At 35.7% G+C, this 25070-nt stretch overlaps 1 protein-coding gene across 15 annotated transcripts in view; it reads right to left on the bottom strand.

Moving 5' to 3' along the window:
* MAP2K5 (mitogen-activated protein kinase kinase 5) overlaps positions 1-25070 on the bottom strand; it is a 257633-nt gene that overhangs the window by 159270 nt on the left and 73293 nt on the right. For all 15 annotated transcript variants that reach the window (XM_057488920.1, XM_036932271.2, XM_036932274.2 and 12 more), the window contains exon 9: positions 10434-10473. In XM_057488920.1, coding sequence (XP_057344903.1) covers positions 10434-10473 — 40 coding nt within the window. The remainder of the gene's footprint in view (positions 1-10433; positions 10474-25070) is intronic.

Raw genomic sequence — 25070 nt, 5'->3', positions numbered from 1 at the left:
GATGATGAGTAAAAATGACATTCAAAGTAGGATTTTTAGTTATGAGAGAAAGAAGGAGTTTTAAAAACATGTCTTTTATGCTCTTCCAGTTGGGTAATATTTCTTTGCTAATACTGTTACAAAATGTTGGAGCTTGAATGAACTTCAGAAATTATTTCACCTAATTCCCTCCTTTTAGAGGAGAACACCAAGGTTCTGAGAAGCCATGCAGCCTGGCAATGTCAGGCGCCCCCTGGACTCCCAGGAACATAGATTTTTCAAGATGTCCTGATGGTTTATGGTTTTCCTTCAAATAGCAGCCACTGAGTCAGATTGCTAACACAGTAATGTAAAATAGTTTATTTACAAACGTACCTAGAATAAACTCTATTTCAAACACTTATTTTTTAAGAAAGATCATCAAGTGTTCAAATTTTGCTCAGCATTTCAATGAAGCTGTTTCAAAGTAAATTGTTTTTACTTTAAAAAGAGTGATAAGGATAAAATTGTCGGAAGACAGTTTTGAAGATTTGTGGCAGAGTTTCTGATGCTAGACACTTCTAGATAAAAATTTAACATTCAGGATTACCTTGACAGTGTAATTATATTCCCCCCAATAATGAACTACATTTTGTATTACAACTAAAGAATATATATAATTATAATGAAGAAAAAAGATACAAATTATGAATTGCAAACTGCTGACCAAGCAAGGAAAGAACAGGACAATTCTAAAACACACATTTTATAGCACTGACATCCATTTGGGGAAGGGGAAAGTGAGGAAAAAAGGCATAGCCAGTTTCTATCAAAAGTTTGCTTTAGGGTTATTTATAAAAGCTCTCACTAAACAAGATTGCAAGTGTAATACTGCCAAGAAACATTTAGATATTTCTTCCGCTCAACAGTCATTTGCCAACAATATTCACTTACATTTTTGTCCCTGTATAAAACTTAGCAACGAAATTAATTCATCTGGTGGCATTTCAATTATATGTCATAAAATATTAGAGCTATTCACACCACTATGTCAAATACAGGGAATCTCTCACCCTAAAAAACTTTGCTAAAGGGAATGAAGTTATTATTTACCTTAAAGCAGTGGTTCTCAACCCGCCCTGGCTTCACATTATGATTACCTTTATATAAAGGTACTTGCATGTAATACATAGGGGGCACTTTACACAAATCTTGATGCACAGACCTTTACCCCAGAATAATGGAAACAGAATCACTGGGATTGGGCCCATATTTTCTCATCTTTTTGAAACCCCGCAGATGATTTCTGACCCACAGTAAGGTTAAGAACCACTTATTTAAGGTTTCAAAAATGCCATTTATCAGTGCTTAGTATGACTACTAACACATACTGCATCTCTAAGCCCCTGATCTAGAAATGACATGATTCCACATGGCTAGCAGACACCTTGCAATTAACACCAAATTACTGGCAGTAAATATATCATGACCTGTATCATGAACTTTAATTGGTCCATGGCCTAGCATAAAGAAAAAACAAAAACAAAAAAACTCGTCCATGACATTCAAAGGATTCTTCCACAATCTAGCTCCAACTTGTTACTCTTAACTCCTTCTCCCACTACACCCCATCACAAACCCAATTCTCATATGAAACCAGATTTTTGCCTGTCTATACACGTCCTGTGCTCTCCCCCACTTCCAGCCTCTGCTCCTGTTATTCCCTCCGACTAGGGCGTGCTTCCGCACTCTGCCCCACAATCACTAATCACAAAACCTTTTCTATCTTTTAGACCCAGCTTGAATTGCTACCATGTCCATGAAGCCAGCCCCAGAGCCCTCCATCAGCATTTAGTTCTGTCCCTTAACATTTCTCCTTATCACATTCGCCTTAGCATTCATGCCTCATATCCAAAAAAGAACCCAGAAGCCTAAAGAATAAGTTAGAAGCCTCTCAAGGGCAAACACTGAGTCCTGTGCATCTTTCTCCCACCCCCTTCCCCTGCACCCAGTACAGAGTCTTACTCAGAGTAGTACCCGTTAAATGATGTGGGATTTAAGTAAGGTGTTCCTTACAACCATAGTTCTCTAAATAAGAAGCTGTTTCTGGATGGGAAGGAAGAAAATTACTTGATTTCTAAAATGGAATTTAAAACCAAAGACATAAATGCCAAAATAGAAGCGCCACACTGACCTAAAATGCAGCAAATAATACCGTATTTGTGGAGCCAATCCATTGCATTCTAACAGGTCTTCATCGTTCTTGGTATTTGCTATAGTTCAGAATACTGGCCATTGCTATAATGGTGCAAAAGTGAATATAGTAATTTCTGGGGCCTTGAGAGGGAAAGTAAAATCCACCTTAAAATAAGTATACTGAAATGCTCTTCTATTTTCTGGGAGACTTGGCGCTCTAGGTGGAAGGTTAATTCTCCTTCCCCTGGGCATTCCTGTGAGTGAGCTTTTAAGCTGCTAAACTTAAGTCCAATTCCTTATGTGAAAGCAATGGAAAAAAAGCATGGCAAAAACGAATTTTCTTTCTGAGGTACAAGGAAAGTATCAACTCCTGAGTCTTCACTATTATTTTCTTTTCTCCTTAGGAAGAGTTAAATTTTACATACTGGAGAGAACTTGAACATGAAGCATTTCATGGAGAAAGGGTTAAGTGAGAAACTAAAATACCCGAGTGTGTTTCCGCTGCTCTCCCCTACCCCTCCAGGACAAATAAGGATAGGTTGTCAAGTTAAATATAAGCAGTCAAGTGACTGAATTATAATTTACTCTGTGCTCAATTTAAATTAGTGTGAGGCTATTAAAATATACAGTATAAATACGGCAATTCATCACAAGCTGTCACGGATGACTTCATTTATTTGCTGGAGTGGCACACACTCCACTAAAGGGAAGGAGAGCAAAATCACAGGTCAAATTAAGCCACTATTCTGTTTTAATTCACTTATTTAATCTGTGGCGACATAATTGTCTTTTACAGTATGTACAACTCAGAAAGGAAATTTGGGAGGATTACAGTCAGTATACAAATGATTAATCAAATGGTCCATTTAAATGCTAGTTTAAAAGCAGCAGAAACGCAAAGCGTCAAAGAATGATAATCAGCACACGCTACACACAATGCTAAGAAATAGCCTGTTAGATGGATTTTTCCCAATTAGGAAATAAAAAAAGCTAGGAGACCTATTAAGGTCTACTCTTTGAAAGATTTTATAGAATAGGTATAAAATGGTTCTATCTGCATGATGACTAATAATATTTTTATTTGTTTTCTGCTCTACTTGTTTGCAACTGTCTTGTTTACCTACAATACTCCCCCCACAAAAAGCTAGTTAGAAACACATTTCATGAGTTACCTACAATTATTATCAAATAGTTATTGTGAACCTATGTTCAGCATCGTTTTCAAAATATTCTCTTTGAGGCAGAAATTTTTCTAAATTCAGTGGTATAAATTAAAAATTCAAGGTACTTCTATTTTTTCCCAAATTCAACATGCTTTATAAAATATCTAAGGTGATGTTTTACAACTTCTGAAGTCTGAAAAGGTAAACATTACAACATGGGGTTTTTTTTGTCTAAAAAATTACATTGAGAAAGAGAAAAGTAACAAATTTTTCAAGGACTGTTCTATAATTGCTCCCACAGACATTCAAAGTGTGGGCCCAACTGATCACTTGCTTGGGAACTTAAATTCCCCTCATTATTCTATGCAGGCATCAGAGTCCTGCAGGTGATTCTGTTTAGACAAGGACTGTGATTTGCTGCTCTTCACAATATTTCTGTGACACCAGGAAGCCCCATTTTACAGTTGAGGTCACTGAAAGGTTCAAGTGACATGCTTGAAGTCACACAAAAGTCAGGAGAGGGTCAGGAAAAGATCAAATGCACTTCTAACTCTTAACCTTTCAATTCACCCTTTAATATAAAAAAAGCTAAGAAATACTCTGGGTGAGAGCAATGGTCCATACAAAGAACACTATGGGATATTCTGTATATGAACTGAATCTGCTTTGAAGATGCTACTTTAAAAAAACAATGAATAAACTGAACAACAAAAGAACAAAATTTATTCAGTCGGTCATTCAATAAATTATGTATTGAACATCTAGTCATTACACATAGTCCTATATGCAAGGTTCTGCATGATTCAGTAAATAAGACAAAAAAATAAATAAGATCTGTTCCCCATTTACAAAGAGATTTCAATATAACATGAGAAATGAACATGTATACTCAGCACAGTACAAGGCAGTATGTGATTAACACCCGTAAGAAGCATATACAGAGAATTCTAGAGAGGCTCAAAGGATAAAGTGAGTGAGTGAGAGATATACCATATGTGACAAGATTTATCCAAGTGAGTTCAATGGGGGAGCAGGCTTTCGAGACGACCCTTTAAGAGTGTTAAGGATTTTGATAGGTGGAGACAATGGGTGAAGGCATTCTAATAAGAAATATGTGAATCAAAGTGTTGAAGTAAGAAAGTGCCTGGGTTCAGGTAAGGAAATGAGCTCAATGTAAAAGCAGCATAGAACTCAAACATGTAAGATAATGTACAAAAGCAGGCTGATGACATACTGTGCAAGACCTTGGGTGCCATCCCACAGAGTTTGAGTTTTTAGTTTGAGAATATAGAGCCTTGAAGACTTCTGAGAGAGGAAGAAATGTGACCAGGACTATGCTTTAGGAAGCCAAGTCTGAGGGTAGTGAATGGCAATGTAGAACAGATGTTAAGAGCATGGACCTGGGGCCAGACCTGCCTGGGTTCAAATCCTGGTTCCATTACTTATTAGCTGAGGGACCTTGGACAAGCTGTTAAACTTCTCTGGGCCTCGGCTTCTGCATCTTTAAGTGGCGATCAATAGTGGTAACCACTGTGAGCATTAAATGAGGAAAATGCACATAAAGGGCTTAGCACAATGTAAGTGATCAATATATGGTAGCTTCTGTTTCTGAGAGAATACTTTAAAAGCTGGTCAACATATCTGACAAGAGACAAAAACAAACATCTGGATAAGAGTGGTGGCAAGAAAGGAAGAGACACTAAAACAAACAAACAAGATTCCAGACAGCAGACATTAGCTAAACTAGGACAGTGATCCCTGAGAGATGGGAAGCAAGTAAGAGGAGCTTATGCTGTTCATTTCACAATGAGAGTATCCTGGTTGCCTGTGCAGGAAGGGGAAGGCAGGTAGAGCTCAGCCATCTTCCCAGTCTGAGGAGACAGAACTAGGAGTCTGAGGAGGCCAAAGCAGTTAGTGTTCACTGGCCAAGAACCAAAGGGAGAGCGCTCCAGAGCTATGCCAATGGGGTCCTGGGGGCTTCAGCTGAGAAGGCATCAGCGCGTGGATGTTAGAAGATTACCTGAGGAGAAAGAACCACCAGAAAGTCCTAGAAGAAACACTGCAGGGCTCACATGAGGCAGGAAGAGTTTGTGTTCCCACCAGCCTGGGTGGAAAACCTTGTGCAGATGACTTGTTTTTTCAAACAATGCAGGGGTCAGGGGTGCTGAGGTCCTGCACAGTCAAAAATCCACATATAACTTTTGACTCCCCAAAAACTTAACTATTAATATCGCATTGTTGACCAGAAAGAAGCCTTACCAATAAAATAAACAGTCAATGAACACTTATTTTGCATATTATATACTATATTCTTACAATAAAATAAGCCAGAGAAAAGAAATATTTTTCAAATTATCACCAATCTCCAAAAAAATCTTTCAATATATATTTTTTGGAAAAAAATGCATATATTCAATGACTTGTGCATTCAAATCCATGTTGTGCAAGGGTCAATTGTAATTGCCAGGTACCAGGTAGGGTATTCAGAAGCCTACTGCTTCAGACAAGTGGGGAAAATTGGTTCTATACTGACCACTGAGTTGGCCCCGTCTAATAAAGCTTAAAAGCAAGTCTTAAAAGGAGCAAACTGTCTCAAAATCACTAAACAGTATCTCAGAATAAAGTCAAAGAATATTTATAGGAATGCAAAAATATCTAGCACCTATGGCAATGACTGGCATCCAATAAGATACACCAGAATGAGGAGAAAAAGCAGTCAAAACTGACCCCCAAATGACACATATGATAGATTTAATAGACAAACCATTAATTCAGTTAATTCTATTCCATATGTTACAAAACTGTATTCCATATATCCAAGAAGGTAGAAGGTTGAGCATGTTAAATAGAGACATGGAAAATGTTAAAAAGAAGTGTAAACTTGTAGGGATAAAAATTACAATGTCTGATATGAAAAATATACTGGACAAGAGTAATAGCAGATTAGACAATGCAGATGAAAAGATCAAAACTTAAATATCTGAAAACAGAATTATGAAATATTTCATCCAAAAATGAAACAATGGAGAGAAAAAAGGCCAACACAAACAACCAAACATCATTTTGCTGTGGGACAACTTCAAGTGACCTAATATGTATACAATTTAAGTACCCAAAGAGCTGTGGGATTCCTGAAGAACTAATAGCTAAAATTTTTCCAAATTTAATGAAGGGTAAAACTAGAGATGCAAGAATCTCAACAAATTCTAAGTAAATGAGTCAGGAAGAAAATTACATAAAAGCTCATTATAATTGAACTGCTTAAGACTAGTGATAAAGAAAAAAAATCTTAAAAGCAGCCAGAGAAGAAGTCAGTTCTAATGTGCAGAGGAATAAAGATTTAAAATGACAGTATACTTTTCATTGGAAACAATGTAAGCCAGGAGATAGTGAAATAGAATCTTTAAAATCCTGAAAGAATAGAGCTACCAACCTAGAATTCTCTAACTGGGAAAATATCTTTAAAAAATTAAAGTCAAACATATACTTTTCAGATATGAAAAGGGTGAAAGAATTCATTACCAGAAGACTCACATACTATAAGAAATGTGAAAAAAGTGAGTCTTTCAGACATAAGAAAAATGGTAGAACACTGGAACTGGTGAGAAAATGGGTAAATACAAATCTTTTCTTATTTTTTAAATGTCTTCAAAAGACATCTAAAACAAAAATAGTAACAATATATTTTGTGGTTTGAAACATAATTAGAAAGTGAAATGCATCATAGTAACAGTGAAGGTCAGGATGAGGAAATTAAAGTATACTATGTAAAGTCCTCATACTGTAGGTAAAGTGGTACAATATTACTTGATAGCAGACTCTGGTAAGTTAAAGATGTATACTATAAACTCTAAAACAACTGCTAAAAAGAAAAAAAGAACTTACAGACAGAACAAATACAAAACAAAGAGTAAGATGACAGAACTGAATCCAGCCATATCAATAATCGTGTGAAATGTTAATGGTCTGAATACTACCATTAAAAAGCAAACATTATCAGAACTAAAATACAAAACCCAACTATGTGCTGCCTACAAGAAATCCATCTCAAATATAAAGACACAATAGGTTAAAAGTAAAAGTCTATGCCATCTAACACTAGTCAAAATAAAGGTACAGTAGCTCATATTAGCATCAGACAATGTGGATTTCAGAGCAAAGGAACACTACCATGGATAAAGATCACTTTTTAAATGCATGATAAAGGGGCCGATTCATCAAGGAGACATACAATCCTAAATGCACCTAATAGATCATCCAAAAATACGTAGGGAAAAAATAGACAAATTCACAATTACTGCTGGAGATTTCAACACCTGTCTTTCAATAATTGATAGAATGAGTAGATAAAAATCAGAAAAGATATGAAAATTTTGAACCATGCTATCAGCCAATTTGATCTAATTGATATTTATTCAACATCTATTCAATGGACTATACAGTCTTCATGTGCACAGGGAACACCTACCAAGATAATTCATATTTTGGTTCATCAAACAAATCTCAATAAACTTAAAATAATTCCAATTATTCAAAGTATGTTCTCTGATCACAGTGGATTTAAATGTGAAATCAATACCAGAGGGTACCTGGAAAATCTCCAAATATTTGGAAACTAATACAAGTTCAAGACTGAGTGAAAAACTGCCTCTTTTGGAGAAATGGTACATTTCTCTCTGTTAGATTATAACTATTATATAAGCTACATGGTTTTTGCTTTGGCCACCATGAAGTTCAGGGCTCAACAGAAGTTTAAACACAATAATCATACTTACTCTTAAATTATTCATTTATTATTTCATTTTAAGCATCTAGCATGTGATTTCATAGAATCTAGGGATGCAAAGTGACGACAATACAGGCCTTCCTCTAAAGCTCAGTTGTATAGTCAGGTCTAGTGAAAAATGACTTCATTTACTGAAAGTCTCTATTTTCACAGCACTTCTTTAAATATGTTCTTTTTAAAAATTGTTTTTAATCCTTTCCAGAAATAGCTATTAGCTCCCTGCTATACTCAACTAAATAGTAATGCACAAGAATTTTAGTATTGGCTTAGGTTAAACATAATTCAAAATGTATAAAATTATGAAAACTTGTAATGTACTTATACAAGGCCAAATAATAAGGTTTTTGGTGATTTATAGCAGTGCTTCCCTCTCTTGGAGGGACGGCTACATTTCAGTTTATCAATGGCAACAATCTAAGTTTTGACACATTAAAGGAACAAATAACTCAATGGACAGGAAAATAATGCTCTTGTTGAAAGTATCATCTGAGAAAAGAAGGGGCTCAGCAGGTATAGAAAAGACAAGCCAGTGCTCAGGTGGCACAATGGAGTTGTACTCAGTAAACTCAGAAAAACACTGGATGTAGTCTGGCCTCCACAGAACCTATCCTGGGAACTCTCCAGACCTCAGGTTATTCCTCTGTAAAATGTTGGGCTACAACAGATGATCTCTAAGGTGTCTTTCAGTGAACCTAGTTACGTTGGAGGGAAGGAGCTCTCTCATATCTCCTCACCAAAACCTATTTAAGTTATTAAAACTAGACTTGATAATGCCACATAACATATTCTAGGTGCTGTAACAGGTGTGGTATGGATGCACGCTCGATCGCTCTAGTAGTCAGAATACCTGAATCTTATATTTGGTTTAACCTTCCTAAAAGGTAAAACTAATTGTAAATTCATTTTTCTGATTCTTAGTTTCCTAGATAAAAAATGCAGAAATATACACTATGCAAGTGTTAGGGACAGAGACTGAATTCTACCTGGGGATAGATAGCTAAGAAGGCATCTTGCAGGAGATGAACCCTGAAAGGAAGGATGAAAATCAGAGGGATGAGCAATGGTAATAACTTGTATAAAGACTGCATGGGGTAGCCAAGGACATGTGCTTTGGAGTCAGATGGATTTTGTTTTAAATCCTAGCCCTAGTCCTCCAACTGTGTTACCTTGAACAATTCAGTTTTCTGAGTCTCAGTTTCCTCCAATTTAAAATACACAGGCTTATTTGTAGTTTCAAAGCATAAAGATAACAGTTACGTAGCATCTAGCACAAAACCTGGCATATAGTAGTCGCTCAAAAAATAAATGCTTTCAATATTAAGGCCCTGAAGTCTGGAGATAAAAAGCACGATGAGAAGTCACAGACAGGTAAAGCAGAGGACCAATCTGCAGACAGCCTGACCAGCTTGTTAGCTTACAGCCCAGTGTTGGAAGTGGGGTTCTGTGGGGTTGAACTTGAGGTGGTTTAGTCAGAGTAACAATTGAAGAGAGTCGATTAGGGAAATCTGAGATAAAATTATAGGGAGATCAAGCATCAACAACCAGTGCCAGAGATTAAATCCAAAGAGAGATGGCAGGACTGAGGGTATGGATTACAAACAGGATGGAAACAAGTGGGGAGCATGTTAAATAAATGCCTAGAACATCCCTGAATCATGTGCAGCTTAACTCTATTGGTAGGCACGGTGCTGGGGTATTTCAGGATGCTGTCAAGGCACATGTCTGAGGCTTCTTGTTGTACCCTATTGGGGAGTGAGGGGAGGAGAGTGCCAAGACAAGGACGAGGTCAGATCTGTGATTCAACGTCTCAACTCTTGAGGCAGAGTAAAAGGTGCACGGGAGAAGGAAAAGATGACAAGTACAGTGAGCAAGTTATTATAGAAGTCCAGATAGGAGGTATATGAGCCTGACAGAAGGCTAAGGCAATGAGGATGAGAACAGAAAGTGACAAATGGACACACTGCAGGGAAGATTTCTGATAGGATATGGTAATTTACAAGATGTGGCAGGTAAAGGAAAAAAAGGAGTGAATAACTACTCAAGTTTTGAGTTGTAAGGCCAGGAAAATGATGATGCCACGAAGCAGGGAACACAGAAAGAAGTGTAGGTGACAATCATTAGAAGACTCACAGTGCAAGGAGCTTACAACGGACTCTTCTGAGGCATACTTAAAGTACCTTCAGGAACCTCCTGTCAGACAGGACCATAGCTCCCACTACCTATCATCCAAACCCTAAACCATTTCCTCTCCTCTTTGACAATACTCAAGCTAGTAAGGGGAAGAGAAAGCAGTGAACATCAACAAGTTCTTAAAATTATCCAGCACTTACCTTTACAGCTAATATTTTCCCACTTGGGACATGATAGGCTCTACAGGAAGAAAAAATAACAGTATCACCTGGGATCATTAAACAACCTACAAAATGATAAAGCACATAAATGTGTATCTGAACATACCTGCAGCAATGGGATGGATGATTTTTTCAGAGAACACTAATAACATTAGTAATTATTATTTCTATTGCACTTAATGGTTTACACAGTGATTCATTAAACACTACCTTAAAATAACCCTCTGAGGTAATGCTGGTATTGTTATCTTCCTTTCATAGACAAGAACTTTGAAGCACAGAGAAGTGAAGCAGTTTTCCCAATGGCACAAAGTAAGTGGCAGAAATAGACTTCAAACCCAGGTCTTCTGGCTCTAGATCCCTTATACCTGTCACTGCGTGTGGGAGGTCTTCTACAGCCCTTTGATATGCACTATACAGAGCCATATAAAAGAGGAGGTTTTCCTTTTCTTTTTATTTCCATTATATACAGATAAACTATATCCCTACATTTTATCAAAATAATCTGAAAACACATGGCATGTGCTATGACCTAAGATATAAATTCATATGACAAATCAGAGTTGTCGGGCTCACATATGTGGTTTTTTTCCTAAAGGTGGCATCTCTCAATATTAAAAAACCTTTAGAAAAGAGATGAGCCCAAATGATCAGATACAATAAAAATAACCACAATTTAAATCAAGGAATATGAATACATTCATTTATGAAAAAGTGCAAGAGAATAAGGTTTGCAGAAATAAAATACCTTCACCTCTCATGAAGACCTTTTGTGTCTAAATGAAATGTGGCCTTTCACATACTGTAAGGACTGCACATTCTCACCATTATCCAGAAACAATTTGCCTCATACAAAAATTTCAAAACGAACTACATAACATAAACAAGCACCGTTATTGCAAGTCCATAAAAGCATAAAGAAACAAATTCGTTTGGAAGAACTAAAATCTTGTACATAAGGCATGACTGAATGCTCTTCCTCTCACCCAGCTAGTCTTAGGATATGAGTAGGGTGGGGAAGACGGTGGGGAGTGGTAGTTAGATTCTCAGAAACTCCCCATCCTCACCTACCTTAAGTTGCCAGATATATTTACCAGGCTCCCAATATTTGCTTGGTAGTAACTTATTAGTAAAAACTGCTCATTTCTTAAAGACAAAACACATATTCTATTATCAAAATGAGGACTTCATTTTCTGTTGTTTTTGATAGAAGTATCTGTGTGGTTGCTCTGACAAATGTTTAAAAGTTTTATTGAGGGGTAATTATATGTGACAAAATTCACTTGCTTAAATGTACAATGCAATGATTTTTAGTAAATTTACAGCGCTGTGCAATCATAAGTGGTTTTTAAGTGACTGACTTGTAGAACGGTTTAGTTATTAAGAATCTACAAGTACTTGTAACTTTTCATAGACAAAATGTTACAAATTCAGATAATACTCAAAAAAAAATGTGTGCATGTACGTATACATATATCCATGTCTATAAGCGTTCTAAGAAATTCATTCTGCTTTTCCTACTTGAGTGGATAAAGGTCAAGCCAATTATGGAAGGTAAACTTAGCCTTTGTTTTAACAATTCATTTTAAAGACCTAAATGTAAGACAAGAAACCATAAAATTTTGAGAAGAAAACATAGGCAAAAATCTCTTAAACATAAACATAAGCAATTTTCTTTGGACATATCTCCCTAGACAAGGGAAACAAAATAAAATATGAACAAGTGGGACTACATCAAACTAAAAACTTTCTGTACAACAAAGGACACCATCAGAAAAACAAAAAGGCGACATACAGTATGGGAGAATATTATCTGTGAACAATTTGTCTGAAAAGGGGTTAACATCCAAAATACATAAAGGACTCATATGCCTCAATGCCAAAAAAATAAATTAAAAGACTTGATTAAAAAATGGGTGGAGGACCTCAACAGACATTTCTTCAAAGTAGAAACACAGATGGTCAAAAGGCACATGAAAAGATGCTCTACACTGTTAATCATCATGGAAATGCAAATCAAAACCACACTAAGATATCAGCCCCAACTAGTTAGAATGGTCACTACCAAAAGACAAGAAATAACAAGTGTTAGCAAAGATGTGGAGAAAAGGGAACCCTCCTACAATGGGAATGTAAGTTGGTGCAGCCACTGTGGAAAGCAGTATGGAGGTTCCTCAAAAACTTAAAAATAGAAACCATACGACCCAGTAATTCCCAGGAATTTACCTTAAGAAAACAAAATCCTGATTCAAAAAGATATACGCACCCCTATGTTTAATGCTGCACTATCTACAATGGCCAAGATATGGAAGGAATTAAAAGTGTCCACTGATAGGTGAATGGACAACGAAGATGTGGTACACATACACAATAGACTATTATTATTCAGCCATAAAATGAAAGAAATCCTGTCATTTGCAATAACATGAAGCCTGATGGAAAAGACAAATACCATATGATTTCATTTACATGTGGAATCTAAAAACAGAACAAAACAAAATGAACAAAATAGCAGTAGATTCATAGACACTGAGAAGTGACTGATGACAACTATGGGGGAGGGACTAAGGTGGGTGGGAAGGGTGAGAGGGATAAATGGGCACAAAAATTCTTAGTCACAATATAAGCTGGTCAGGGGAAGGTAGTATAGCATGGAGAAAATAGCCAATGATTCTGTAACATATTTCTATGTTGACAGATAGTAACTATTAGTTGGAGTGAGGATTTAATAATGTGGGTAACTGTTGACTACTGAGTTGTATACTTGAAACTAATGTAACATTGTGTATCAACGATACTTCAATAAAAGTATTAATTATAGAGAAATTAAAGCATGTATCACTTAAAGGAAAGGTGATATTATAAAAATTAGGTGGCAGTTGTTTACTTTACCTAAGAGCTGTTTAATCTGTAGTGTCTGAAAACTTTATTTAAATATTAACCTCTCTAGTACACAGAAATATTATTTATAAAACCTAAATTATTTTTAAAAATTTATACTTTGTATAAAATGATCTACATTTTATAGGTAGAGCCCTATATTACACTGGTTTTAAAACAAATTACCACTTACTTTATTATCTATGTTAGTATCAGACTTTCACAGTGTGAAACTACATTTCAGTTCATGATTTGATTAATGATATATCTGAACTCATATATTAAATTGGTATATAAAGACTTACACTGTATTTTTCTCAATGCCTGACAGAGAAGTTGTTGGACAAAGTTAACATGAAACGAAATTTGAATACAGTAACTTTATTCTATATAATATAGGTAACATGTAGAATCTGAAAGAGTATTTTTCCCTTATATACCACAGACTCTTCTAATTTCAACTTTTTAAAATACTGTATATTAAAATCAATCACCAAGGACTAAAATATGAAGGTAAATAGTTGAATGCATACACACAAGGATTTAAAGGTTGTAAAAAGAACAGTGTTGTTACTTTGGACAGCAAGCAACACCTGGACTTTTGAGACCAACAGATGATTAGAAGTTAATCTAAGATAGATGACATACTGGACAGGTTGGCAACTTAATTAGCTTGTCAAGAAAGCTGATGTCTTTTCAAAAGAAAGGTCTCCTATTTCCAAGTGAATTAAAAGGGGGAGGCTTGATGATTTAATCATGACGCACGCTAATTCATCCGTGGAAGTTTGGGTTAGATTTCGAGCAATAAAGACGCTGTGTGGTTTGGTTTACAGTGCAATGACAGTACCAATTTAACATTTAATCATCAGGGAGAAGTGAATGACAAAGGCATGGCCAGGCAGGAGTCGAGTGTGTCCCTTAACTTTGCAAATGGCATTCTACCTGGAGAAAAGGGATTTGTTTACTTTCAGTGGGTACTGCATCTCAATTGTCTTGACCTTCCTCAATACATTAACTGTAAAGTGACTAATGAAGTTTGCATGCAGACTCTGGTTACACCTAAGGACTGTACACCTCTGCATTGTTTTAATTAACAGCTAACACTTCAAATCAGTCTGTTGTTGCCACAGTAACTACTGATTTCCAAGCACACGGAGGAAGCATTTTCATGAGACGTCCTTGAGTCTTGAGTGTTCCATTTTGCTGGTGACCAGCATAGACCTTCTGGGAAGAGTCCCAGCCATTAAAATTGAGAACATGACATATACAGTTAAGGATGGCAAAAGCTAGTAGCCTGGTGTAATTTTTTTGAGTATTTAAAGTAACAAGGAGACTAGCAAAATAGAAGAACACTTTAGAATCCACACTTTCTTTTTTCATTGGGAAAAACAAGTTCTAGATGACTAGACAAAAAAGTTGGTATTATTTTGGTAGAGTACAGAGTCAGATAATTACTGAGCTAGTAGGTAATATAGAGAATTTTCTAATCTAATCCCCTCCTTTTACATTGGAAACACCCAAAGCCAGGTGGAGAAACTTGTCCAAGCTCCCACATTAGTTAATGGCAAAGCTGAGACCGGAACTGGGGCGTAATGTATGTATTTTAGGACCTAAAGGAATTAAGTGCTGATGTTTAAGTTTTCTTAAGTGCATTCTAGGGCAGAGAAACTCACAATTCAAAATTAACAAAGGTCCTGACCTATTTCAATCAGACTAAGGACTATCACATTGGAATGTTTCCAGTCAAGGAAGCATTCGACAATCACTGCCAATCTATCACGGGAGGCAGGAGAGTGAAAGGTATAGGCAGACTCACTGTCAGGGTTCTGATTGCAGCTGTGCTACTTTTCAATGCGAGGCTGTACTGTTAGTAAACCTTACTGTGTCTCAGCTCTATCTCAAATCTGAAAAGGAAATTTGTCCCTGCCTTACAGAATTGTGAGGATGCAATGAGGTAACATAGGTAAAGCACTGAGGAGAGAGCCTGGCACACAGTAAGCATGACTTCAATGTTAGGAATATAGGAAATTTTCAGGGTACCTAGTTTTTTTAGGAGTAAAACCAGCTAAAAGTCTGAAAAAGCAAGAGTTCTCTCTATGCTTTATGAGTCAGGCTCTGTGCTGTACAAATGAAGCTAATAAAGCCTTTTTGAAGAAGGAAGACTGGCAAAAGCCTGCAATACATATTTTATTAAGAAAATCAAGTACTATTTACTTCATATTGAACTAACTTTGAAGACAAAGAATTAAGCATCTGAAATGCTACGGCTATACCATGATTCAAATTCTAGATTTCTTACCATGTTTATTATCTCCCAGATAGGTATGGTAAGTGCCACATTCAGGTGTTCATCTCAGCAGAAACACTGTGTGACAATCACTGCTGCTAAATGAGAAATCTAATTTTCCATTCTCCTTGGGCTAACAGGAAAATATAAGCTACCCTACAAAAAACCCCACATACCTTGTTTTAATATAAATCTTCACAGACGATAAAAATTTGAGGCCTCTACTAGTCATCAGATTTTAATCTCTGTATTATAACCCCTAGCACACTGCAGAGAAATTGTTGTGTATGTCTGTCTCCATACTGGACAGAGAAGAGTACCACATCTTTGTATTCGTTACACTTTGCACAAGTCCTGGCTCATGGTTGATGCTCCATACTTATATTTTCAGCAAGTGATTATTACTTCTGGATAAAAACAAAAAACAAAAAAACTATCACTTGGATAGTGTTTTACAAAGAAGTTATACATGAATTTAATTAATTCCGCAACTTATGAATAGGAGTTTTTTCCGCAGCTTTATCGATATAACTGACATATACATGAGTAGAAGTTATTAACATCATCTTCCCTTTTTGCACAGGTTTCTAACTGCTGAATCAAAAGTCCTTACAAGGATTTCAGGATCTGGCCCAAGGTTACCTCACTGATCTCTGCTTCTGCCAATCTCCCTTATCCACAATACTCGCTCTCCTCCATCAAAAATCCTCCCTGCCTCATGCCCTTTGCACACGCCCCTCGGGCCCGGACCCAGACCACTCTTCCTCCAACATCCGCTTGCTTTGCTCCATCACCTCCTTCACATGCAACGTTATGTCTTTGACTGTCTTACATAGAACAGCCCATTCTCTTTCTTTATACTTCAGAGAATTCATCAACACCTAACAAAGTTTATTAATGCCTTATCTATCGCCCACCACAAGAAAGCAAGCTTTATGAAAACGAGGACTTCCATTATTTTGCTCACTACTGCATCTCCAGTGCCTAAAACTCTACTAGTCACATTTTATAAATATTTGTTGAATGAATGAATGAATAAATGACATTAATTGCTGTAAGTCTGTTTTTTTTCTTATGAACAGTTAAATATTTTCCTAGGAAACTGTCCCTTTGGTTTTCAAACTTATTGTCATGAAGTTACTTATTATATCCTCTTACTTTTAAAGGACCTACTGTTTCCTAGAATTATGCCCTTTTAATCCTAATTTTGTTATTTGTGTCTTCTCTCTGTTATATTCAATCAAGTTTTCCAAGGAACCAACTATTGGTTTTCTTGAATTGTTTCCTGAACTTTAACTTTTTTTTTTCTTTAGTATGTCTTTCCTTCCACTTTCTTTGGGTTTAACCCCTTCCATTAAAAAATAAAAACAAAAACAACTTCTTGAGTTAGATGCTAACTAAGCCTTTTAATATCCAGTTATCCTTTTCTAATGTGAATACAAAAAATTATCTTTAAGGTATGACTGACTGAGTTTTCAAAAACTGTTTTTTATTGTTGAGTTTTAAACATTTTTATTCCATTATGATGTATTATATGACCCATAAGTTACTCAGCTGTGTGCATTTTAATTTCCAAGTGTATGGGAGGATGTATGAGAGAATTAACTGATTGTTGATTTCTAAACTACCTGTCATCAGAAAAAGTGATCTGTATATTACAGACTTTGACACTTGTTTTGTGCCCTAATAACCACTTTTTCAAAATTAAATTTTCTATATCTGAAAATAATGTGTATTCTCAATCTGATTAAAGAATTCTACATATGATCGTGTGGCCAGCCAGTTAATTATGTTAAAATCTTCTATAACCTTAACTAATTTTGATCTGATTGATTCACTGATTATTGAAAGACATTCTCCCGCTATGACTGTGGATTTATCAAATTTTCCTTTTAATTATATCATTTTTTTGCTTTATATATTTTAAGGTTATATTATTAGTTATATACATTTTTAGGACTGCTATTTATTCACAGTCTTTTTATTCTGTCATATATAGCAGTCCATTCTATTCCTAATTGTTTTTGCCCTAAAGTCTCTTTTGTCTTATATTAATATAACCACAAGCTTTCTTTTGATTACTTTTTGCCTGGTACCTTTTCCCCACCCTTTTCCTTTCAACTTGTCTCCTGTCTTTATATTTTAGGAATGCATCCTGAAGTAGCACATAGCTGTATTTTTAGAAGTTCAATCTAACCAATCTAACTGTAAATATCAGTCTATTTATATTTATTGTAATTACTGATACATTTATTCCTACAACCTTATTCATTTACTTTACACCTCTTCTGCCTCTACTGTATTAGATTATTCACCTCTTGTTCTGTTTGTTTTGAAGTTATACAGTCCATTCTTTATCCCTGTTGTCCATGTAAATTTTGACAACCATATCTGACTTAATAAAGCTATCTCTATTCTTCTCTCAAGTAATATAAAAATCTTAGAATGCTCTAATTCTAATCAGCCCCTCTCATCTTACATTACTTTGTCCAGTCTTTTTATATGATTTCATTTTGATATCCTAAGTTAATCACTACTATTGCTATTTTACATAATCAGGTTTATCTAAATGGTCACCGTTTTTCCTTTCTTTTTATTCCTTTCTGGATTCAACTTATTTCTATCTAAAGTACTTCTCTCAGTAAAAAATTAATTCTCTGCCCTCCCCTATCTTTTTTTTCTCTGACCACACACACACACACACACACTCTCTTTTATATTCATTTCTGAAGATGTATTTATTTTGTCCTTACCCTTGAATGGTAGTTTAACTATCATTTTCTCTCCGTCTTTTGAGGATACCATTGTTTTCAGCTTTTATTATTGTTATTGAAAGTTTTCTATGCCAAATTTTCTTGGCCAATACAAGGCCACTGAAGGTTTTTGGACAGAGAAAGAATATGATCAGAACTTAACTTTAAAATCCTTCTCTGGCTATGTATCACCACAATACTACTAAAAAGGAGGGGAAATTGGAGCAAAAAGAACTTAAAAGTTATTGCTGTAGTCTACACAAGAGGTGATGTTATGAACTTAGGTAGTAATTGTGGGTATGGAAAAGGTGAAACAGACATAAAGACTTCGGCCAGACAGAATTTATGAAACATGGGCATGAGGAGGATGAATCTAAAATTTCAAGCTAGCTAATAGGAGAATTTTAGTATTTGTTAACAGAAATAAAGGATCCTTAACTAGTAAGCCTTAGACTATATAATCTTGTACTTTTTAGGTCCACAAGGGCAGAGTTCACATTTACTTCATTCAACAATGCATACACAGTACCTAGCAAATACTTTATCATAGTAGATGCTCAAATATTTAGGAGTTAATAAATGAGGTAGTCAGGAGAAGGGAGAAAGGATGAGGGAACAGGGAGAGCTAACCATTTCTAAGGGTCTACAGAATTATTCTAACTTGCCTATGGTATATATCATAAGCCACATTTTATAGATAATAATAGAACAGACTCAGAGATATCAAGGTATTAAGAAACTCACTCAGAGTAATAAGAGTTCATTAATGGCAGATATAGGATTCAAATCTGGGTCTATCTCAATTCAATCCTTGTGTTCTTTCCAGTATACACAGAGTACACACAGAGAATGGTTTGAAACAAGTTTGCTTCAGGATAGTGTGAATGTTAAACACAGAATTCAGTAAAAGGACATAATAAAATTCTACCTATCAGATTCCCTACCCTGTGATCTATGTGGTTAAAGTTATCCATTGGCATTAACTACTCTAATGTCTTATGATACTTCATATATTGCTGTTATTTATTTTTCAAAATTGTTATTCAACTTTACTAGGTTATGCTTTAACTATATTGTAAACTCTAGTTACAACTATATAGTAAATTCTTAATATAGGATCTATGTCTTACCCTACTTTATTGTAAGTTTCAAGGGCAAGGGCCAGGTCCACTTTGTTCACTGCTGTATCCCCAACTTCTACCACAGCATATGACATACTCTTCTCTTAGAGACTTAATTTGTATAATTAATAAATACTTAATGCACATCTCCAATTGCCAAACACTACGCTGGGCGCTGTGGATGGGGCTGAGAATAAACCAGACAAAGCCTCTGTTTTCATGGGGTTTACTTTCTAGTGAGGGAAGACAGAATATAATAAAAAAATATAGAGTATGTCAGGTAGTAGAAGTACAGTTAAAAAGAACAAAGGTAAGGAATAGAGAACAACCAAGATTAGGGGCATGTTCTTTTATATTAGGGTAGAGAGGAGGTCAGGGAATGCCTCTCTCATCAGGTTACATTTGAGCAATAAGGGAGCACACCAGTTAGATACCCAGAAGAAGAGGACTCCAGGCATTGGAAATGTGAAGTTCAAAGGCCCTAAGACAGAAGTGTGTGTTTGACATGTGTGTGGAAGTGGAATAAGTAAGAAAGCTAGTTGTGGGATATGAGGTCAGAAAGTGAATGGGAAGACCATTTAGGCCACCGTAAGGGCTCTATTCTATTGTTCTGAGTGATATGAGAATCCATGATGGGAGAGGAGAGAGCTTATATTTTATAAAGATCGTTTTGGCTTCTGGATGGAGAGAACATATTGTAGGAAAGGAAGGACAGAAACTGGGTGAGTAGCTATAAGACTACTGCAATAATCCTAGCTAGAGATAACAGCTGCTTGGGATAGTGTGGTAGGAAAAGATTGCTAAGAAGTGGCTGGCTTCTTAGGAAGAGCCAACAAGATTTGAGGTAAGCTTGGTGGAGGGTCTGAGAAAAAAAGGATCAAGAATGACTGCAAAGTTTTGGTTACAAGCAGCTTGCAGAATAGCATTTCCATTTACTGAGACTAGAAAAATTGTAGAAGGAAAAGGTTTCAGAGAAATCAGGAGTTCCATTTTGGGTAATTCTGAAATGCCTAAAAGACGTCCAACTGGTATTTAGATATGAGTCTGAAGTTAGGAAAGAGGATAGGGCTAGAGATATACATTTGGACTTCATCAATATGTAGACAGTATGTGAAGCCATGGGACTACAAAAGATCTCTTAGGAATTAAATTAAATAGAAAAGTGGTCTTAGGACTGGATCTAAGGCTCCAAATTCAGAAGTCAGAAAGATGACAAGAAAACAAAAGTAAAGGAGGTGAAGAAAGGTGCAGACAGTAAGCCAGCAATAAAACCCAGAGAATGGTGTCCCCAAGGCCCTGAATGTTGGCGTTGTATTCTCTCTCATACTGCCAACTGCAGTTCTTTCCACAGAGTAGTTATTCAAAAAGACATGTGAGTGATTTCAAAAGCAAAGCGTACAGAGAAATGCAATCAACTCTCTGATCTGCTCTCTAAAATCTTAAAGATGAATCTAGTACAGTATATAAAGGGCTAGGTGTCCTCCTTCATCTAAATTCTAATGAGAATTTATTAAACAATACATCAGTCCAAAGAATGAAATGGATTTCTAAAAGAATTTTTAAAGTGAGTATGGAAAAGAAAAAATTGAAAATAAAATGTTAAAAAGTCCTATATTCACACAGGACATAAGGGTACAACAACCTGTGTTCACAATCCAACATCTGGACTCCCACACAAATTTATGTCATGCATAAGATCAACTGCATCTGTATTTTACAGTGTTTACTGAAATTATTTATGCTTAGAATTTCAAATTCTAGGAGAACCAAAAATATGAATCGTCCCAGCTGACTCCTGCTCACAAAATAAATAACCTAGAGCTGATCATATATTTTCTGACAAAGCTTGTAAAATCTCATACAATTAAAGCAGGCATCTAATTTCTATGGCCCTATTCTGCATATTACTTTTCGAACACATTCTAATCAAATTGTTTTAAATAACAAGCAGAAAGAATTTATAAGAAGGCATATCTGTGTTCTCTAATGATTGTGAGACAGGATACAATTAAGAAGGCTGATGTATGATCCGACTGTAAATATTTCATATTTCAGTATAACTGACCATATTGTATGTTATAAATGTCAATTTGTTAGCAAAATGGTCATCAAAATAAGTAGGGAAATACCTTTCCTTTTTTGCCTCTTGGAGCAAGAATCTTAAGAGTTACTGCATGCCTGACAGCATTTTATCACAATGGCAAAACAAGAACACTGAAATGAGAGTACTGCCACTGTCTTGTGAAAGGGCAGGACAATTCTTTCACACACCTTGCAGAGAAAATACCACTGACTTAAGTTGTACTTCTCACATAACATACTTCAGAGAATGTAAGTGAAAAGCAGGACACAATTACTGTAAATTTTTATAGAGTGTTATCAATTGCTAGAAAATTCTTCCAGTGAATGGGAAACCTAAGAAAAGATCCCTAAAATGGTGAAAACAATAGTTAGTGTTTGGCTTAAGAAATAATCAATAATTAGAAAGGGATGGAAAGAGCATGATGTTTATTTATTTTGCTCCCTGGATCTCTTAAGAGGATAGGCAGGGGGCAAGAAAGAAGGTAAGCTAGACTATTTTAAAATAATAAAAATTACAAACAAGTTTGTTGCTATTAGCTTTCTTTCAATATATAGTAATGGCTTTCCTGAAGGATAAAATTGGGTGTTGTTTTCAGGCAAAGATTTCACAGCTCGTGGGATACCCTGGAATCCCTGCTTCTCAGTTCTCTGAATAACATAGAGATTCCTAGGGTGTCCATCAGAGGCAGGACGGAGGAAAGGAGACAAAGTGAAAGAGAAAAATGAGATTTCATTCATTACAACAAAAAGTTTGATTAGGAGGAGACAAACGGTTGTCTTAAATGAGATTTTTGATTAGTTACCCATTTTAATTATCTATGCAACTCGATTCTCATTAGCATAGAAAGCTAAGAGTTGGCCATACTCAGATTTAATTATTAAATTTACCTCCTTATCAAAAAAATAGTATCCGTTAAAGCTAATGATACATCACTGGCTTCCATATTTACAGATGCCGTCTCCTTGCTCTTTACATGACATTTTATTTATTGATCAAAATTTTTAAAGAAGTAACTCTGATTTTACATAAATTTAGAATAACAAATGGAAGCATTTCACTACTTTGGAAGTTTTTCTATTTCTAAGACTTTATTCTTGTCACAAAAGAAAACTGCAACAAAAAGAAAGGAAGCAATGTAAATTAAAGGACTAAATGCACTGCTAAGAGATTCCTGCATTAGGTGATACACTTTGAGTTTCCTATTTAAGCTGAGGAACTGGAGAGTTGATTGTATTGCATTATTCGAAAAGATTATAAGGCTGAACAACTCTGAAGCCAATTCCAAACAAGTAAAATATTTTACTTGCCTTCTAAAACTCAAGCGCATTAATGCATATGAATATATACATACATCCATAAACAAAACAAAAAATGTTTGTTATCCTGTGAGATTAATTTCTTAAAATCCTGGATGTTTTAACAGAATGACAGGTTTTCAGTAACAAAGTGTAAACCAGTGGTTCGGTTAATGAAAAATTTGTTTTATTGCTTGATCTTTTTAGAGATCTCTTCTCTTGGTAGGCTTCTTTGGGTGTGGGTTTTACCAACATGTCACATACCAAAATAGCCATCTACAGGAAAAAAAAGTCTAATAGTTTCAGGGAAATCAACACTGACAGTTGTTGCCCTCCATAGTAGACAAACACATTAGCCAGGCTCTAGCTGTTAAAATAGAAAATCCAAACAACAGCAGTTGTAAAAAGCATTTATGTAAACTGTGCTAGTTCAAACAGTAGTGTATGCCAATCTTCCTTCTGCCTAAAAACCCATTACAGATGCTTGACTACTGGCTGCAAAATAATTTGTGGTTAAGCAACAGGCCCCCCCCCAGATTGTTTAAATATCAAATCAAACACATTATTAGGCCACAGATATTAACAACTCTTTCAAGATGCTTATCATCCATAGGGTATATCACCTGACACAATATGGAGAACTTGGCAGGGCTAGGGTAAGTTCCAATCAGAGAGAAGCTACTGTAACCCTACATTTTATCATTTCTTCTTTTCATTTACTGGTTAGATACACTTTATTCCCACACCTGCTTCAAAATTAATGTGGTCATCACTGCCTCCATATTTCTTCCATAAGTTGATGTGGCCTGCTTCAAGCCTTTAGCACTCTCAACATCAACTAGAGTAATGTCTTTTAATATATGGCCTAAATACCTTTGAGATCAAGGAAGCTACAGTCATAGTGATCTCTTGACCAAAGGTTCTGAAAGAACATAATGGGCAAAACAGAGAGGCAGGAGATATAAAGCCTAAGGATGAGAATCAAAGAAATGAAGTAGTTAGGTAATACATGTGGGGAAAAATAGGAATTTCTTGAGGCTTAACTAGCTAGGAAACTTCTGTCCTAAAATGGCTTGATTACAACCTGCTCACAGTTTCTTGGTGGAAAGCTAACAATAAATTACTTTCCAAAATCAGATACAAAATTGGCTATTTTGAACAACTTCTACTAGTAATTAATATTCCATTGTTCTTTATAGTTTATAAAATGCTTTTTATATAGGGAAGCTATCTGATTTGCACAAAAATTTCTAAGGATTCTTATCCCCTCTCTACAGATGAGGAAACTGACGCTTGATGAAGTTAATAACTGCTTTGAAATTCTTATCTGATAAGCACTGAAGTGGGATGTGGATTCAAGTCCCTTGAAGTCAAATTCAATGCATGTCTCAATAAGCCTGTGTGAACATAAACTGGTTGTTTCTAGACCGTTTTATTCCAGTTGTCTCTGGATATGGTCAGTGTTGATTTTTAAAAAGCAATAGGGAAAATCGATTGAATGACTCACTTTTCAGAGTTGCATTAACTTTTTCAGGCCACTGGGGTACAATTTACTAAATTACCTCTCCTAGAACACTAAACAGTACCCTAGTGGGTCAAAGAGTAAATGCACCTCTGAAAAGTGAGCCATTTATTCCCTTCTTTCCCATAGTACCAGATGTAATATGTCCCCTATGACAGAAATATTAACCCATTTCCATTAAAATCTCAAGAAATTGTCCCTCACTAAAGAAAATGAGTATGGGGAATCTTCCCAAAGCAAAAATCTCTCTTGTATAACCCTGTCAACCACACTATTGGAAAGTCAAGATGTACTTATGACAACATCTGTTTTTCATTCATTGGAGACTGATTTTAATCAAGACCTCAAAACAGAATAAAAAATACAAATTCAAAGGTGATGGTTTTCAGCAGGGGAGATGCACAGGCTATCAAGATGGCTAGTTTCATCCTGTACTGCAGTATTCAAAAAATAAGCTCAAGCATTCATCTTGCTTATGAAGTAAGATACATCAGAAACAGATGTTCTTTCACATAATATACTACTGGTTATTCCTTTGCCTGCAAAAAAAATTTCCTTGGCTAGCAAGTAACTACATTATTACTTCTAATCTCTATAAAGGCAAAAGCCTCTGAACACATTTTTTAGTTGCCTTAGGAATAGCTATTGAGTGATTTAACGTTTCTGAGATACCTT

Source organism: Manis pentadactyla, chromosome 11 (assembly GCF_030020395.1).
Source record: "Manis pentadactyla isolate mManPen7 chromosome 11, mManPen7.hap1, whole genome shotgun sequence".
Taxonomy (NCBI): Eukaryota; Metazoa; Chordata; class Mammalia; order Pholidota; family Manidae; genus Manis; species Manis pentadactyla.
The sequence above is the reverse complement of the archived record's forward strand: the minus strand, read 5'-3'. Positions and strand labels throughout refer to the sequence as shown.